The 17,023-nt window shown below is 39.8% G+C and overlaps 1 protein-coding gene across 2 annotated transcripts in view; it reads right to left on the bottom strand.

Annotated features, from left to right (window-relative positions):
• Nucleotides 1-17,023, bottom strand: part of CTDSPL2 (CTD small phosphatase like 2) — a 39,203-nt gene that overhangs the window by 6,146 nt on the left and 16,034 nt on the right. For both annotated transcript variants that reach the window (XM_065847081.2, XM_065847082.2), the window contains 9 exons: nt 14,992-15,200; nt 10,868-11,006; nt 8,632-8,781; nt 7,945-8,160; nt 6,882-6,960; nt 6,506-6,617; nt 5,540-5,626; nt 368-430; nt 193-272 (listed from right to left, as the gene is read on the bottom strand). In XM_065847081.2, the coding sequence (XP_065703153.1) occupies nt 193-272; nt 368-430; nt 5,540-5,626; nt 6,506-6,617; nt 6,882-6,960; nt 7,945-8,160; nt 8,632-8,781; nt 10,868-11,006; nt 14,992-15,183 (1,118 nt within the window). In that variant the 5' untranslated portion in view covers nt 15,184-15,200. The remainder of the gene's footprint in view (nt 1-192; nt 273-367; nt 431-5,539; nt 5,627-6,505; nt 6,618-6,881; nt 6,961-7,944; nt 8,161-8,631; nt 8,782-10,867; nt 11,007-14,991; nt 15,201-17,023) is intronic.

Raw genomic sequence — 17,023 nt, 5'->3', positions numbered from 1 at the left:
CTGATCACCAAGGCAACAATTCAATCACTTAACTTTTCTCTCACTCTTAGACCAGACAAAACCACAAAGATTCAGTTTAGAGAGACACGCTGCAGTAACGAACATGTCATAATCACTTCCTTTCATCACGTTTGTTAGGAAATACTAGTTAGTTTGCTTACAACAGGTATGTTCATAATTTTCCATTTTTACCTGACCAGTTTCTTTTTAGGGTCTAGTATGTTCAATAGCTTGTCTGCATACACCTTCTTAGAAGCAGTAAAAAGAATGATCTATGGATAAAAGGGGAAAAAGTAATTATTTTACAGATAAGTATGTGAATATAGTTTAGAAGTGAGATTAAAAGGTAATGTCTAATTGTTTTTACCTCATAAATCTGAGACATACGTTCCAGGAATTCTCGGAAGAATGGCCTTAACCGGACATAAACCTGAAACAGAGATGGACTTTATTGAAGATTCAAAACACTGCAGCTATCACCTGCACTACTAAGTATCAGCTTGTCAAGATTAGGTCAGAGTGAACAGTATGAATAAACATCAAATATTAACTTCCTACAGAATAATAACTCAGCTTAAACAATATTAAATTAGCTTGCAGCCTAAGCACCTGTAAGTCAAAGTGTAAGATGATAAACACAGGCCTAACAATTTCACAGGAAAATCTGATGGAATTATAAATAATTTCAATTAAAATATAAAAAGTTGGACACTCTCTAAGGAAAAAATGAAACTGGTTGATCTGACTAAACATTTTGAATCAGCTTTCACCAGCTGGGCACCACCAGTTCAATTACTAGATAATGTGTGCGAGCACGTAAACTAAATAATCTTCTTAATAACCTTCTTCCACTAAGAAGGGGCTGTCAGGAGCGATAAAAAGAAAAGGCTTCAGCTGTTTCCAAATTTCCATAAATTCAAATGCCAGCAGCACAGAACTGCACACATACATGAATTATCCTCTGCAAAATCTTGTAGACTTCTGAGAAGAGATCCCAAGTTAGGAGACTTCTGCATCTCTGCTTTAACTGCAAATACCTGACTGGGGTCTCAGCCGGCTGAGCCGCAGCTCGGGGCGCTGGCAGATGTGTGGGTACACGGCCAGCACTGTCCTGCTCCTGTGGCACCAGTTCCATTGGGACTGGGACGATGCTCTGCTGGGGCGTCTGGCACAGCTCTGGGCTGCTCCAAGCCCCAGCGGGGACAACAACAGCTCATGCTCTGCTCACCACCCTCTGGGGCAGAGATCGCCCACACTTAGAGTACACAGTTTGGAGGAAACAGTTACTAAAATATCCCAAAAGAGAAGGAAGCATACTGAACTTGTAATTTCAACCAAGGTAATTTCAGCTTCATCAATTTTTTAACAGCCAGCTAGGAATAGGCTTAAATTCACCTTCAGTTCACAGTAAATCTCCATAAAGGATCTGTATGATTGCACTGAATTGTATCAAATTTCTATGTGGACCAAGGAGAAAGAAAAGGGGGATAGTTTAGTTTTGTATTACTTCATATTCTTAACACATGCTGCAATAGATCTTAGTCCTTCAAAGGAAGCACATATTTCTAAATGAAAGCGAATTTTATGATTTAGCTTAAAATTTGGTAAAGCCTTTATTTGTTTCTATCCTGAAGTTCTGAATGTAGTTTGCAGATGTACTACAGTAACGCTTCAGTTTTCTTTTTTTCTGCCTGCACTAGGAATAGTCACCAAAAGCAGAGAATCTGGGAACAGGTGTACGAAGGCCCGTTCCTTGACCACACAGACAATATGAATTTCCCTTCTCATTCTGGCAAATCCAGGATCAAATCAGCTACCGAGAACAGTGTGGAGAGTCTGCAGCCAGGCACTAAATAACATGCAAGTTGCTGTAAATTCAGTGCAAAGCGCTCACTCAGTATGTAGCAAGCACACAATGTGATCAGCAAACCTCCCTCCTTGGAACTCAGAGATTAAGGGGAGGTGAGTTTTTCTTTGCAGATGCCAAAAGGATTATTCTGTTTGTAGCATTTTTCCTGAGTAAATATTTACTTTATTGCAACCTAAATCTTTCTCTTCAAAACTAAAAAGTCATAGAAAGGACTTGAGTGTTTTCACTGCACACAAGATTAAGAGTTGCTAATAATGGTATGTGAAGAGGATGTTATTTGGTTCTAAGGTTTCTTCCAGGGCTTGATTTCAAATGAACAAGCCTATTCTCTGTTACGGAAGAAATACAGATGTTATTTCAGAAACAGCCTCTTCAACATGTCTCCTACAAACTCCCCTGGCAACCGAAGCAGTAAGATATCTGTTGATATTTCAGCTGCCACTAATATAAATAAAGCTGTTTTCTATATAATTTATTGTTCCTTTTAAATCTGAATTGAATTATATTGGTCACAATGGCCAGTTAAAATAATTTTAGAAATCATTCAATTAGATCAGAGAACAGTTCTGGTTGTTTGGGTTCCTCACGTGTGCACGCCCTGTGGGGTTTATTTTTCAGTTTGTTTAGCCTGTGGGTAATTGCAGCATCTTTGTAATGTGGTCTATTTTAGGTTACTGCCAGGCAGTGATAAGTGTGTATCTATCTTAATACAATATCTATTTTAATATCAGTCTTTCTCTAAGAAGTTCACATGTGAATGTAAAGAAGAAATCCAGGGAAAATAATTTCTCTGTAGAATATGTATTTCTAATCACAGCTTATACGCACACACATAAAATTTAACAATAACATCAATGGCAGGTTCACTGGTTTGTTTTTACTGGTTTGTGACATTCTGGCATAACATAAAACAACCACACCATTACACACAGCTCCGAGGAGCTGACACAGAACCCCAGGTAACCAAAGAGAAGAATTAAGTAACCAAAGTAGAACAAAACACACCCATCACTCCAGTGAGCAGATCTAATGTGACATATAATTTTTGAAAATACAGATAGAAGTCTAATAATAATTTTCTCCATTTTTAATTACTGAAAGTTTGTCAGAGATCCATCCTCATAAGTGCGTAACATATAAAAAAAGGCCCTCAAAGGTTTTTGGTGTTTTGTTTGTTTGCTTTTCCCCATCCAAACGACCATCATATTCCACTGTTTCAATGGCAACAAAATCCAACAAAATCTAAATGTGCAAAATCAAAATTGTCATTCAATGCCTTCCTCGTTCACAATACAAAGGACTTTAATTCTTTGAAGGTGGAATTGGAAGGAAAGATTATTCCTTTCATGCATTAAAAAACCTCAAAGATGTGTGTTCCACTTGGTGTCCCAGTCTCTGGAATGCCAATAAGGAATTTCAGTATACCTGTGATGTATCTCTATCGCTCAGGATTTGCCATCATTTCACAAGGTGAACGCCAGAGAGGGCTCAGTTCACCAGCCATGTGAAGCTGCACTTACTGCTGCAGCACAGCAGGAGTGCCATCGGCCCCGCACAGCCGGGCACCCACTGGACCCTGGGGATGCCAGAGCAGCACGAGAGCCACGGGACCTCTCCTGCTCCTCCCTGAGCCCTCGGCAGGCTCTGCCGCAGGGCCCGAGGGCACGTGCAGCTGCCTCCCTTCAGCCTGCCCCACACACGGCAGGCCTGGCTGCAGCCTGGGCTTGCCAGCTAAACAAGTCCAGCTCATTTCCCACTGAACCATGTCTTAAGTGATTCAAGATGAAGATCATCTCCTAACCAGACAGAGCTTCTTCAAGTGCAGCCAGCCGTGATTCTTCAAGGGGCAGAACTGCAATTCGAGAGGTTCTGCTGAACTAAGCCTGTCTTCCCAACCTAAGACCAGATTTCTCTGGATGCTGCCTGAGATACATGACGGCTTCCTGGCTTTCAGATCCAAAGCTGGATGGCTCTTCTGTTACTGCCGAGGAACAGACAGAGGGGAGCTGGTTAGAAGGGAGAGCCAGAATTCACAAGTATTGTTTATCTCATCCCACTGCCGTAACAAAGTAAAGCACCTACGTCTTCATCGGTGACAGCAAGACAGAATACATGGAACACTACACTCCATCACCTACAACTGACCAATGGAGCTCCCGAACATCTTTCAAGGATCACAAAGATCAAAGGGAATTATTCTGTGATGGATCCATAAAGATGCATTTCCACTGAAGAACTGAGCAAAATGGAATATAGTGATCAGGAGAGTGTGCTCAGAGGCAGTGGCTGACCTTCTCAAGGCTGCAAGAAGCTGCTCCTTGGCAAAACCAGCCCAGACACCAGAGAGAGCTACGAGAAAACTCAGCCAGGACCCACATAGTAACTGTACAATGCCATTAAATAAAGCTTTAGAAATCTTGTAAGTCACTTTTTCCATTGACTTCCGTTTCCTGAAGGCCAAATCCCAGATAGATCTCAGCATAAACATACAATCACTAAAAGGACCACAGTTATAGACAGAAAATACTCAAACCATACTGTAATCTTGTAAGAGAAGAAAGGAAAAAAAAATGAAGCTTTAATCTTCCTGATTCTGTTAGCAGTGTCAAGAACCTTCAAAGAACTAATTCTAAGGCTCCTTCCAAGTTCAGCCTGGGTGACACTGTGCATGGCCGTCACCAAATAAGAGATCAGATAACCCACGTTTAAAAATTATTTCAGCTTTTGCGATGCCAAGGGTTTTTATATGCAACAGTGAAGAAAAACATCTTTTAAATCAGGAAAAGTACCTGGACAAGTGGCCTTTTAAGGTGCCTGATGAGTGGCTCATTCTCCAAAGATACTACAGTGAGGTCCGATATGGTGCGAACTACATGGTGAGGAAGCTGCACTTCCAGGTACATCACACCAAAGGACCTGGGAACAACAGCCTGTGTCAGTGCAGCTTCTTGGGTAGTTGCAGGAAGAGAGTTCCTCCTTCCCACGCTTGCTCCTCTATGCTATGTCAAGATAAAACACACACAACTAACAGCACCTCCTAAAGCAGAACAAAAACCTAAATTCAGCAGTCTCCACAAGACAATCAAAAATCACTCTAAGTACCCAGCAAACTCTCTCTGGGAGTGAAGAGGCAGAATGGGCACTGGCAAAGCACATGGTAAGGCTAAGGATCGAGACAGTGCTGGTCACACCAGGCTCTGAAGATGTCTGCTGGGTGGAGAGGAGCGATCGGCCAGCATGGACTGGCTTTCCCTGTGAGGGAAGGAGCGATCAGCATGGACTGGTTTTCCCTGTAAGGGAAGGAAGGGAAGGAAGTGAAAGTCAGTGAGAAGCTGCCCCTGGGCAATGATCCAGCTGAACTCCAGGTGCCAGGAGAACAGCTGCTGGCAGATCGCTGTGACAAGGATGGTTCCCGCGCTTGCAGCAGTGAGGTTTGCGACCGGAGCCAGTGACTGACCCCACCGCATCGCTGCGGCAATGAACAGGATCTCTAACACAGGACAACCCACCGTGCACAGTGTGACACCTGCAGGTTATTGCCCAGGCAGCTGTGAAATGCCAGGCAGCTGCTTATCTCCCTTTAAACAAGATGATAACAAGTATGTGCAGCAAGAATTCATACGTTAAACAAAATTAAAAGGTACATATTTTTCTATGCACACTAGTTACCTGGTAAATGACATCTTGAAAAAGAACTGGAAAAGTGAGTGCAGCATCTTCTAGCTCATTTAGACTACAGTGCACTAGTGTTTCATCCTAGAAAAAAAATTAGAGATGGTATAAAAGAAAGAGAAGATTGTGAAACTAATGTTAAAAATAGAAGTAGCTTTCTGGATTTTTATGCTCATTTTAACATAGATTTGTTTAGTCAGGAAAATTTATTTTAGTGCAAGTGCTGTCGAGATTGAAAAAGAATTCTTAGAATGAGTTATGCATTTCATTATTCTTGCAGTTTTCAAAAAATTTCATTTAGAATTGTGTGCCAAGGGCATCATTATAAGAAGATATTTTAATTTTTTAGGCTATCCTATCATTCAGTTCCAACCTGCATTTGTCAGTTTGAACACTCTATCCATTCATGCGACCACTAGAGGACACACCAATCGATACTGTTCATGATAAAGTAATGTTTCTGACTTCATTAACAGGGTGTGAAAAAACTTTCAAAACTGAGAGATTGAAATAAATTATTATAAAGACAAATATATTTTCTATTAATATTTTTAAAGCGGATTTGTGCCCTCTAAGAATTTTCTAAGAATTAAAAGATTCATTCTTGATCAATCTTGATGCAATACATATGAAGCTGAATTTTCCTATTTATTACATGTTATTTTTTCCCACATTTTACGAAAGCTTTATGGGGACAGATAACTCTTTGTTTGAGACAACGAAAAGTGTAATGCCTTTTTTTTTTTAAACAGGATGTTAAGTATTCAACAAATATAGCAAGCATTCTGTTCGTGCCACTATTATTTTTTTAAATGTAGACTACAACTAAAAATACTAAAAATTGTATAACAGACAACAAGACCTTTTTGTTTAAAGCAAACATTACTAATTTCAGCCACAAACAAAATAAATGAAATGTTACATAACCCTTGCATTTAGTTATGTGTTTATAAAGGTATTTACCAAGTCTAGAACTAATGAGAATTCTGGTGTGCTTCTTGTTTTCAGTGGAAGAGCTGGCTTCCTGTTAAGCTGTTCTTCTGTTAGTGGTGGAACATGTTTGATGAAATAATATCTGAAAAGAATACAGATTTTGCTATAGAAATGCATATACATTATTTAACTGGCAATGTTGTAGTTCAATTTAATATTTCAAATATTTAAGGCTGCACAAGAAATCAGTATTTTAAATTGAAAAAAACCACATCAATATACACTTTTTTTTTAAGCTAACAGCATTTGGAATTCATTACCATGATATAAAACTGTTCCAACTTAAATGTCTTAATCCAATACCCAAAATTATCAATAAATTTTCAATACAAACGTTAGCACTTACGGATCAAAGACTTCCCAGTCTTCTTCATAGGTGGCTTCTGCATGGGCTGATGAGTAGCCACTGTCTGGAGATACTGGTGCTAAAATTCAATGAAAATTGACCAAAACAAAAAAATAAAACAAAAACCCACAAGAGCTAGTTTTATTAGTGCAGTTTTTAAAAGTGAAAATTTGCACTTGATACCCGAGTGCCTGAAACAACAGTGCAAACAAACCTCCCTTCAGCCCAGCCCTGAGTTCCCCTGTGTCACCCTGCGCAGCCTGGCAGCAGCCAGCCCAGCGCTCGGTGTCACAGCACCCACAGAACGGCATGGCGTGGCTGAGCGGCAGTGCCCACGTGACACAGCATGGCAATCCACACAGCCCTGGGGGGATGGACTGGATGCACGTTCCAGGGGTTTGCAGTGACTGAGGGGCCCTTCTGACGCCAGGACGTTCCAGAAGGTCTGGAGCAGACCTGTGGTCACCTCCACGGCCAGGAGACCTCAGACTCCCAGCACCACTTACAGAATGTCCTGGGGGGATTTAGAGCACGGGTAAGTGATGCTGCCCATCCACAGAGAGGAGAAGCTGAATGTTGTGGATACAATTTTTGTCAAAAAATATGTATGATGAGTCTTTTGGAGGATATGTGGAAAATCAATGTAGGATCTGTATGTTTCTGACTCACTTCACCATGTTGTTCTAATGTAAGATATCGAAACGGTGCACATTTCTCTTTGTGACCTGCAAGTCTAGTATGGCCATTTTTAATATGGGGGGGGGGGGGGGGGAAGGTTCAATATTAATAAAAATTCTTTTGGAATCTTTGTTTTCATTTGAAGAAATACTATGAGGTCAACTGAGTTATACTGGGAATAGACGAGACTTGCCAAAATTGTGTCTTTGGTGCATAAAACACGTTTGTCTATTGAACACAAAAGTCACTATTAATTCTGTTTGCATGCTCCAAGAAAAGATGAAATATTAACTTGCACAAAATTCAGGTGCTAGGATTTCCATAAGAGTACAGATCACAAACACTTCCCCACTACTTGGAGTCCCAGCAAGCCCACGTTTCTTACCCGTGAGCGGTGGCAGGTCCCGGTCAGTTGCTTCCTCTACCTCTTCCAGGCCGTTGTTGACAGCGGATCTGAGCTGCACTGCCTGGCTGCTGTACGCTGCTCCGTTGGTCGATGTTGCAGTACTTGTAGTGATCTCATCTACCTGCTCCATGTCAAGCTGTTTGACTATTTCTTCAGCTTCAACAGCTTGGCCTGGAGAATCCGAGCCTGATGTTCCTGCAGGAAGATTTCAGTGCACTCATAGCCAGGACCCTTCAGCTGAGTTCCCCAGCAGAATGCTGGTCATCATTATTAAACACACACCAAAGATGTTTCAGAGTAATTGAAGATGGCTGTGTTTGATCCAAGTTACAAAAATAAGAACCAAAATGAAGACCATGACAAATGTCTTTATGTTTGGTACAAGGAACTTAATATAATTTTTTTTCCTTTTTTTTTTTTTTTAATAAAAGGTACACCACTAGCTATTTACAATAGCTATCACTACCTATTTCTGATGCATATAAACTCACTACTTCTTTTATTAATGATCAACCCTTCCAAGTATTAAGGAGGCCTTTTATTTGGTAGTAGTTACTCTTGATCTTGGTCTGTGTATCACCACTCAAAACAGCTTTTTCTTAGAAACAAGCAAACCAACCTATCTTTCTTAGCTTTAGCAGTACTAGTTTTTAAAATAATACTTACCATTTTTATTTGCTGGTGAAAAAAAATTGAAAACAGGAGAAAATATGGTTCCCAGTAAGGTAGTTCGTGGGGGGCTGCCAGTGGTAGGATTATCTTCTAATTTTCCATTTTGCTTTACATGTTGGTTTGTCATTTCATAAGTTCCAGCTTCTGAAAAAAAAAAAAAAAGGTAGGAAGTATAATACCATGCTTCTGCTTTTCAGTTACATCCTCTCATTGTCATTATTTTCATTATAGGAAAGATGACTCTTGCTCATGGTTCAATTTAGTTGACAAAAAGAAAAATAGCATAAGTATTTAATTTATTTTAAAAAACTAGCAATTTAGTATTGACATAAAAACAAAATGCCAATTTTCCACACCATCTTAAGGTTAACACTTCAAATTAGGAAGCACTCATTGTTTATAAAAGTATGCTCTAGATTAACAAACAACAGAAGTTTCAGTCCTTTCAATGGGCTTGCCAACAGAAGACAGAGGTGAGGATGCTGTGCACCTCTCCCAACAGTCAGTGTCAGTAGCAGAGGGACTCCACTAGATGGAAACAAGAGCAAGTGTCAGAGCAGCTCCAGTGCCTGAACCTCCACCCTTCACCAGATCGAGCTCATAGTTTATTCTCCACCTATCCACACACAGTTATGTACAGACACAGTTATGAAGTCAAATAATTTTTAGTTATCATAGGTAAAAAAGGACATAAAATTAAATAAATCTCCACATTACAGAACGTTAACACATAACAATTAAGGTTTCCTATAAAATTGCATGTAAAGTACATCCTAGAACTAAAACTTGCCATCTCATGGCTGAGATCCAAGACATGGTTCTCGAACTGAAATGCAAGAGAAGATCTTGAGTTCCCAGTGAGGAGGCTGGGCAGTGTGTGTCCATCTGGAATGCATGCTGTGCACACGCACTGAGCAGTGCTCTGGCAGCTCAGCTGGACAAGCCCTTCGCACTGCTAGCACTTCTGTGAAGAATGCAGGGTGTGCTGGCTGCACCTCAGCGCCTTCACTAATACAGAATACCTCAACCCAGAACTTGGTGTGACGGTCACACGGGTTCAGTGTGCTCTATGTGCACAGGATCTCCAGATGTCTGATTTAAGTCAATAGTTTCTCTCTCATCTTTGAGCATCGTCTGTGCGTATCACACTGTCAGTGGGTGCGTATCTGTTACCTCTCCAGGAGGAAAAACAACTTCAATAACAGCAAACACTAGGAAAGGGGTTCCTCCTAAAGCCATGTGTGACACAGACACCTGACGGCGACCAAGCAGTGATCCTCTCACACTGTGGCCATCGCTCAAGTCACTCACTTGGAGCTCTGTCCTTTACTTAGATACCTATGTTGCAAACCTTGTTGGACTATGAGATCTCCGAGTCCTCTGCCTTGCTGACAAACCTAGCAGAAACCAGATGATGGATTCCAGAGTCACTGGGGGAATGGGGAATGAAAGAACACTGACAGGCAGCACAGTCACCTAAGTCCTGTTTCCTTACAAAAGAAGTCCAGAAAAAATGGGGCTTAAGTCACATTTAGAACCACAGCTGATACTCTACATTAATTGACCACTTTATCATGTCAGTATTAGAGATATTCAAAAAGAAACAGTTTTCACAGGGAGGTGGTCAGACGCCGGAATGGGGTTGTAGAATCTCCATCCTTAAAGATACTCAAAACTTGCCAAGGCTGGAGCAGCCTGATCTAACTGCACAGCCAGGTCTGGCTTCCAGCTGGATCCCCACTCACTGGGGAATGGGGGACCGGCCAGGTCTCCTCCTATGATACTATCACAGAAACCTGCCTATGTGTTTGACAAGTGCTTTCAATATCTAAGGACATCTGGTTACTCCCACAAAGGTCATGAGTTGGGAAGTCACATTTCACTATTTTTTGGTGAGGAAAGGAGAAAAGAGCTAAATCAAATAATTATCTTTGGCTTTTTAGGATAATAAAAAGAAAGTTAAATCAGTTCCAAAATAGCTGGTCATGATCACATTACCAACTTGCTCTTACAAAGACCCAGTGGATATGTGTCTGAGAAGTAAGGTAACTGTTGCTTCAGTCTTAGAAATATTAGTTTGCTGCTATTAGCTCAGCCTTGTTCTCACTGAAGTCAATCACAAACCCCTTCACAGCCTCCACCAATGAAGAATGTCCTGTACCAGTTAACAGCAGTAAGACCTCTCAATCACCATCTGCTGCAACAACATACGATTAGTGTATTTACAAACCTCCATTCATCTGATTTTTCCGCCGTACTCGAGAGATCTGTTTATTAGGCTTTTCTCTTGTTTGAGGTGTGGATGTAATCAAGTTGTTATCTATATCCCGTTCAATTCTACTTCGCTTTGCAGGATTTTCTCTTTCTTCCTTAAAACAGGAAAAGGGGAAAAAAGAAACATACTGAAGAGTGCCTCTTTCCTCCATGGAACACTACCAGCAAATATTAGCTGTTAGGGAAAGTTTCACAAAAGATCCATTTATTGTTCCGCTTCCAGGTGCGGAATATGCAACTTGTAGCTGGCCAGCTGGAATTTTAAACTCATTTAAACTGACACAACTCAAGGTAAATAGCAAAGCATTAGGAAAGAAAACTGTACTTGGAACTTCTGTAGTGGAAAAACTGCCTTTAAGTACTATTTCACTAGATAGCCCATTTATAAATATTTAAGTGCTATGGAGTTGGGGAAATGGAGAGACAATTATTCGAAACGTGATTTCTCTGCCTGTTAAATATACAGGATGTAAACTGTACAACAATATTCAGTATGAAACTCTGCACCCTGCTCCCTACAGAAAGTGGCTTGTTAAACTGTATTGCAGTGTGTGACTTGCTGCTATTCCATCCAGATCAGGCAGTACATGGCAAAACGTGGGTGGTAAAAATGTAGTAAACAGCGGTTAGGACCCAATGATTCTTCTTACCTTGAAGTAAATTACTGTCCTGCCCTGTGGCACTCACATGAATGATACAGAACCAAACATGTTTGCATATTTTCTGTGCATGACTATATATGTAGGCTCATGTTAAAGACAGGTTTCTCCCCTCTTCCCCCAAAGCACCTACTACAACTTCATAAAATGGCAATCTGAACTCTAAAGCGTGACCAAAAACAGTACACTGAGGCAATGCAAAATAAATTGAATTAAATATCCAAATAAATAAAAAGGACACAGACCATAACAAAGTTAATTAAAATTTCAGTTTTAGAATTACAATATTACCCTTCTGGAGCAGCAGTTCATCTTAGAAAAAGAGAAAAGTGGTTTGCATGCTCCAAAAACACCCAAATAGCTCTTTTAGAAAAATTAATCTGAAGTCCATGCTAACAGTATCACAGCTAAAAGAAATACTAATGAACATGGAAATGTGTTGACATCCATATCAGAGGACAAGTAAACACCACTGATCCCAAAAGCCTCCTACTGGCAATATCCTTGACCAACAACCTTGGTAAGAACAACCTAATTACTGCCACTAGAATTAATAATACTGTATATACCATAAATCCATATAACAAGGGAAAACGGATGGCTCACTGAACTGATCTAAGAACAGTGAGGCATCTCATCTTCTAGGTCATTCAAGTGGTCAACACCAGGTAAAAAATGAGATAAGTTAATTAACTTCTAAAAGCTACCCACTGGCCTTCGTAAAATGAGTTGCATTCTCATTCTGCTTTATGGAAAACAAGTGTAGAACCATTGCAAAAATGACAATGAAAGCAGGAAATGTGGCTGATGGTATCGGCAGAGGCTCAAAGAATTCACTAAGTCTAGAGAGCTCTTTTCCGCCAGCAGAGGAGCCACCGCCATGTGCTAGGAAATCTCACGCTGCTGTGCCCATGTGGTGTTAACGTTAGCTAACAGAGTTCAGAGGTGGGATTACATATGAAGTTATTGAGCTATTTGGTTTATACACTGAAAATTTTATTGCACAGATAAAGAAAGATATCTTTTCAATGTATTTATATAATCTATTTGAATTATCTGATCAATTCAATACAACCTATTATTACGAATAATGGTACCATAAGGAACATGGCAATGTCTACTGACATAAACATTTTGGTTGTTTTCAGAAACCGTGTAAATATTAAGGAATGGCCTAAACTGAGACTAGAATTAATGACAACACTTTCAAAGTCAACTCAGTGCTGGAACCTGCCAAATCGAACAAGTTTAGAGTAACTTGCAACAGCAAGTTCTGCAATATTTCTGACATTAACATTTAAAAATTTTCATAGTACTTCCTGTACGCACACGCGTACCAGTTCCTCTGGTTTATCGGATTTGTCACTGTATAAATGACAATGATAACTGTGTGCTCCACACTGTTGCAGGGGCCCTGAGTTAGTGAGCGCCCTCCAGATCAGACCCGCCACCATCCACACCCAAAGAACCACATTTTAGTCTCTGGTACTGTAACTAAAGAGCTTTAAGGTTTTTTCAGATTTCTAATACGACACCTTTACAACACCACATAGATGACCCATGACTGTGATCAAAACTGTCCAGGTATACTCATGATTAAGCCATTGACTGCTGTAAATTCATCAGAGCTCAGTGGTGGCTCAGGCTTTAGCATACCCATGAACGAACAGCCGGGCAAGTTGTGCACACCCACTGTGTCTGGAGTCAGAGGTTTCCATGGCAGCCAAAGGACCACTTTGTTAAGTCACAAGCGTGCTGGCAGCCAGCTCAGCCCTGTCACTGTCCTGCCACCAATGCCACCACAGCCACACCACGTCCTGCCAGAGCCGCAGGAGAGGACAGGGAAGGAAACGGGGCCAAAATGGGGACATCCTTATATATATATATGTATATATATACATATATACATATATACATATATATATATAAAACTATCAGAAAAAAAAAAAAGAATGAAATGTAATTTAAAGATTTGGGAGAGGAAGACAAGAGAGGAAGAGAGAAGGTTAACAAAACCTTAAAGAGACAAAGGAAATTGAAAGGAAAATCAGACATATTTCCCTTATCTTAAAAATTCCAATGTAAAATGTTTTGCTTAGATTTCAGCGTATTGTTGCAGTGGTTTTGCAGCCAAAATGTTGCACTGCTATGCTACAATATAGATGCTGAATGTAAAATAGATTAATTGTCCCAGTTTGATGAAAAACAAATGGTAAGCAGATTTAATAATGTGTTTTTACCAAACCATTTCTTTGTCAGTACCTCCGTGTTTCTGTGATAGGTAATTAACACATGCCACGAAATATTAAATTTCATTATATTTTTGACAATTTAAGAATATACCACTACTTTAATTACAATTATTTCTACTTCAGCTTGTTACAAAATGATCATTTCAACACTTAGTCCACCCCCCCCCCCCCCCCAATTTCTGAATTTATACCATAGCGTTTTTAGCATACAGTTATTCTGGGATACATTTTAATTTCTGTGATAACTTCTTGGCTACTCTTCTTTAAAATTTACAGCTACATAATGTCAATATCTGGAGTGCTGGGACTGAAAGAAATGGGTTTTGGTCTTGTTGTGGTTTGGTTTGTGTGTGCTGGTGTGTGGGGTTTTTTGTTTGGTTGGTTTTGGTTTTTTTACTGGTCTCTCTTTACAGAAAAAAAACCACAGGTTTTTGAAGCAATTGCAGTGTTACATTCAGTCTAGCGAAGTCATAGATAGATAGATAGACAGACAGACAGATAGATAGATAGAATTCACCTTTAAAACATACATTCAAGAAGTTTTAGCATGTAAGAGCTGGTGAAGTTCAGATCTGTGTTCGCATGAAGACAGACAAGGTTTAACAGTTCAGTCCTGACAGTGTTTGAATGTGATCCCTTAACGGGGGCAGCATTCGCTGCAACAAGCCACTGAGCAGGCAGGTCAGTTTCCTGATGGTTGAATTTGTGAGGTTAGACCTTTATCGACTGATGGACTCCTAAACAATTTTGAATAAAAATGCTAAAAATACTCAGCAAATTTATGCTTGCAGACTTCCTTTTCTTAGTTGCCAATACTGGTAATTCCCAAATGGAAAAAATCCTTAAACCTGAAATTAAAAATCTACTGAATTTATTACTCAACATTTTCACAAAGAAATACCAAGGCAATAAATCCTGTAATTGACTGGATTGTCTTAAATACGCCTATAAACAACTTGCATAGGGTTTGAAAGTCTACCTTTTTTTTTCAAATATCTGTTACCTTACACAACTATCACAGGTACTTCTTGTCCTCCAATTCTGTACAAGATTGTTTTGCTTCTGCCACATTACACAAGTTCATTTATTCTTAATAGAAACATCTAAATCCCATTTAACTGCGTATGACCCAATTAAAAAACAAAAGACAAAGCCCACTGCCAGTGTACCTTGGTTGTGCTTCCTTTAATGAACTTTTTGATTGAAGACAACAAGCCTGTCTCATTTTTCTGCGGTTTTCCTCCGCCCCCAGGTACGTTCTCCTCCGCCTCCGAGTGTTTCCTCTTTGCCCTCAGAGCCCGTTGCGTGTGGATTTGATTGGATTGCTGAGAAGCCTTCCGCGTTCTCAGCCTCATTTTCATGGGTACCACATATAAAGCTATAAAAGGGAAAAACAAGCATACTTAGTCATTGAAGAAATGTATTAAGCTTCAGATCATGAATTCAAAAAATTATATAACACTGACAGCGTTCTGATGCATGGAGTTTTTACATCCATCTACATGGCTTCATTTAAATAGAAGAGAGGAGCTGTTTAAGTTGAAGCACAACATTGGCAGAAGAACAAATGACTATAATCTGGCCATGGATACATCTTAACCATTAGATCAATGAGGTGTTTGCACAGCCCTCCAACAAACAATGACCTGCTCTGAGGATGAGAAGGGCTGTCCTGATGTCCCCAGCCCCAATGGCCTGGGCAGTCCCTCCCATCCCTGTGTTCCCCACCAGACTTCATTTGAAGTCTCTACACTAAATCTGAGATGAGGCATAAAGCTGAATTTGTGTCGTGTTCACAGAAGAAGAAATAATAAACGAGACTCTGCATTCAATCTGGCTGAGGAGCAACAGAAGAACTGAAGATTGACCTCTAATCCACCCGTTTTTGGGAACAAGATTAGACCCCAGGAAGACTCATGCAAGGGCAATATTTATTAAAGGAGAGTAAAAGGCTGTTCCAGAGAATCCATCCCATTTATCTCCAACCTTCAACCCAAATAGAACTGCTTTTCTGGATGGAGGGATGTGCCCTCTTCAGCTGAACAAAGCTCAGCCTTGGGTTGATTGGAATGGGACGACTCCTGTGCTTAAAATCACGCATGTACTGGGTCAGGAGCAAGAAATCCATATGAGCTGTGATGCAAAGGAATGGCGGTAAGAGAGCAATAGGCATTTCCTAGCTGAAGTCATAACAAAAGGCTTTTTTTGAAAAGAAAAGCGTATGCCTATCGCAATAGGGATTACTATCTGCTTTTCATTTTGCATGTATCTTATTGCTGCAGAGAGAGAATAAATAATCTATAATATTTAAAATGTAAGTCATGTCACAACAGCTATTTTGTTTAGGAAAAGGCATTGATGAGAAGGATGCGATTTACAAACACAGAAATACTGTGAGAATTATTTTTAAAAACAGTGTACACAGCTGCATTTGTTCATAGTTAGGTGAATCTCAATTCCAAATGAAAGGTGTTCTACTTAAGGAAGAATAACATAACTCCTGACATTATTTTTAGAAGACTTAGTAAAAAAAGTACTCAACTGTTACTGTCAAGAATGAAATATTTTAATTAAAATAAAATATATACGTTGAGTATATAAACATACACACGAGTAAGATTCTTAATTCTCAGTTACCTAGTTCAAAAACCTCTGAAAGATAAGAGAGTTACACAGAACTAATTCAAGGTTTGATTGACAATGGATAACCACTTACCTTGGGGAATTAGGAATACAGTAAATGAATACTAAAATAATGGGATTCGGTATAATCAACGATGTAAACCACATTCATTAAAGTGTGACTTTTTGAAAAACTAGAAAACATCCTGTAATGTGACTTGACAAAACAGCAGTCTCCGGAACTGCTCTAGTGAGCAATGGAAGCTGACTGCCATTTCCCGAGCAGGAATCAACCAGGACCGTGCTAAAAACAATGTGTGTGAAATGGCATCAGATAAAATTGTAAAATATTGAAAAAAGACTGACTCTAGTGAAATTCCAATTTGAGAAGAAAAATATTATTAAAATTTGCTGTGCTGCAAGTTGCTTGATTCTTCTAGAACTGAAACAAATACTAGGCAGACAAAAGATGAACCAGTGTAATGTTTGTAAGTGGTGAGGAAGTATTTATCCAGAGGAACCATTCGACTCGTCTGTACACCATTGCCAGAGGCTTCTTTGGCTCATCGCACATCCTGG

This window comes from Patagioenas fasciata, chromosome 12 (assembly GCF_037038585.1).
Source record: "Patagioenas fasciata isolate bPatFas1 chromosome 12, bPatFas1.hap1, whole genome shotgun sequence".
NCBI lineage: Eukaryota > Metazoa > Chordata > Aves > Columbiformes > Columbidae > Patagioenas > Patagioenas fasciata.
The sequence above is the reverse complement of the archived record's forward strand: the minus strand, read 5'-3'. Positions and strand labels throughout refer to the sequence as shown.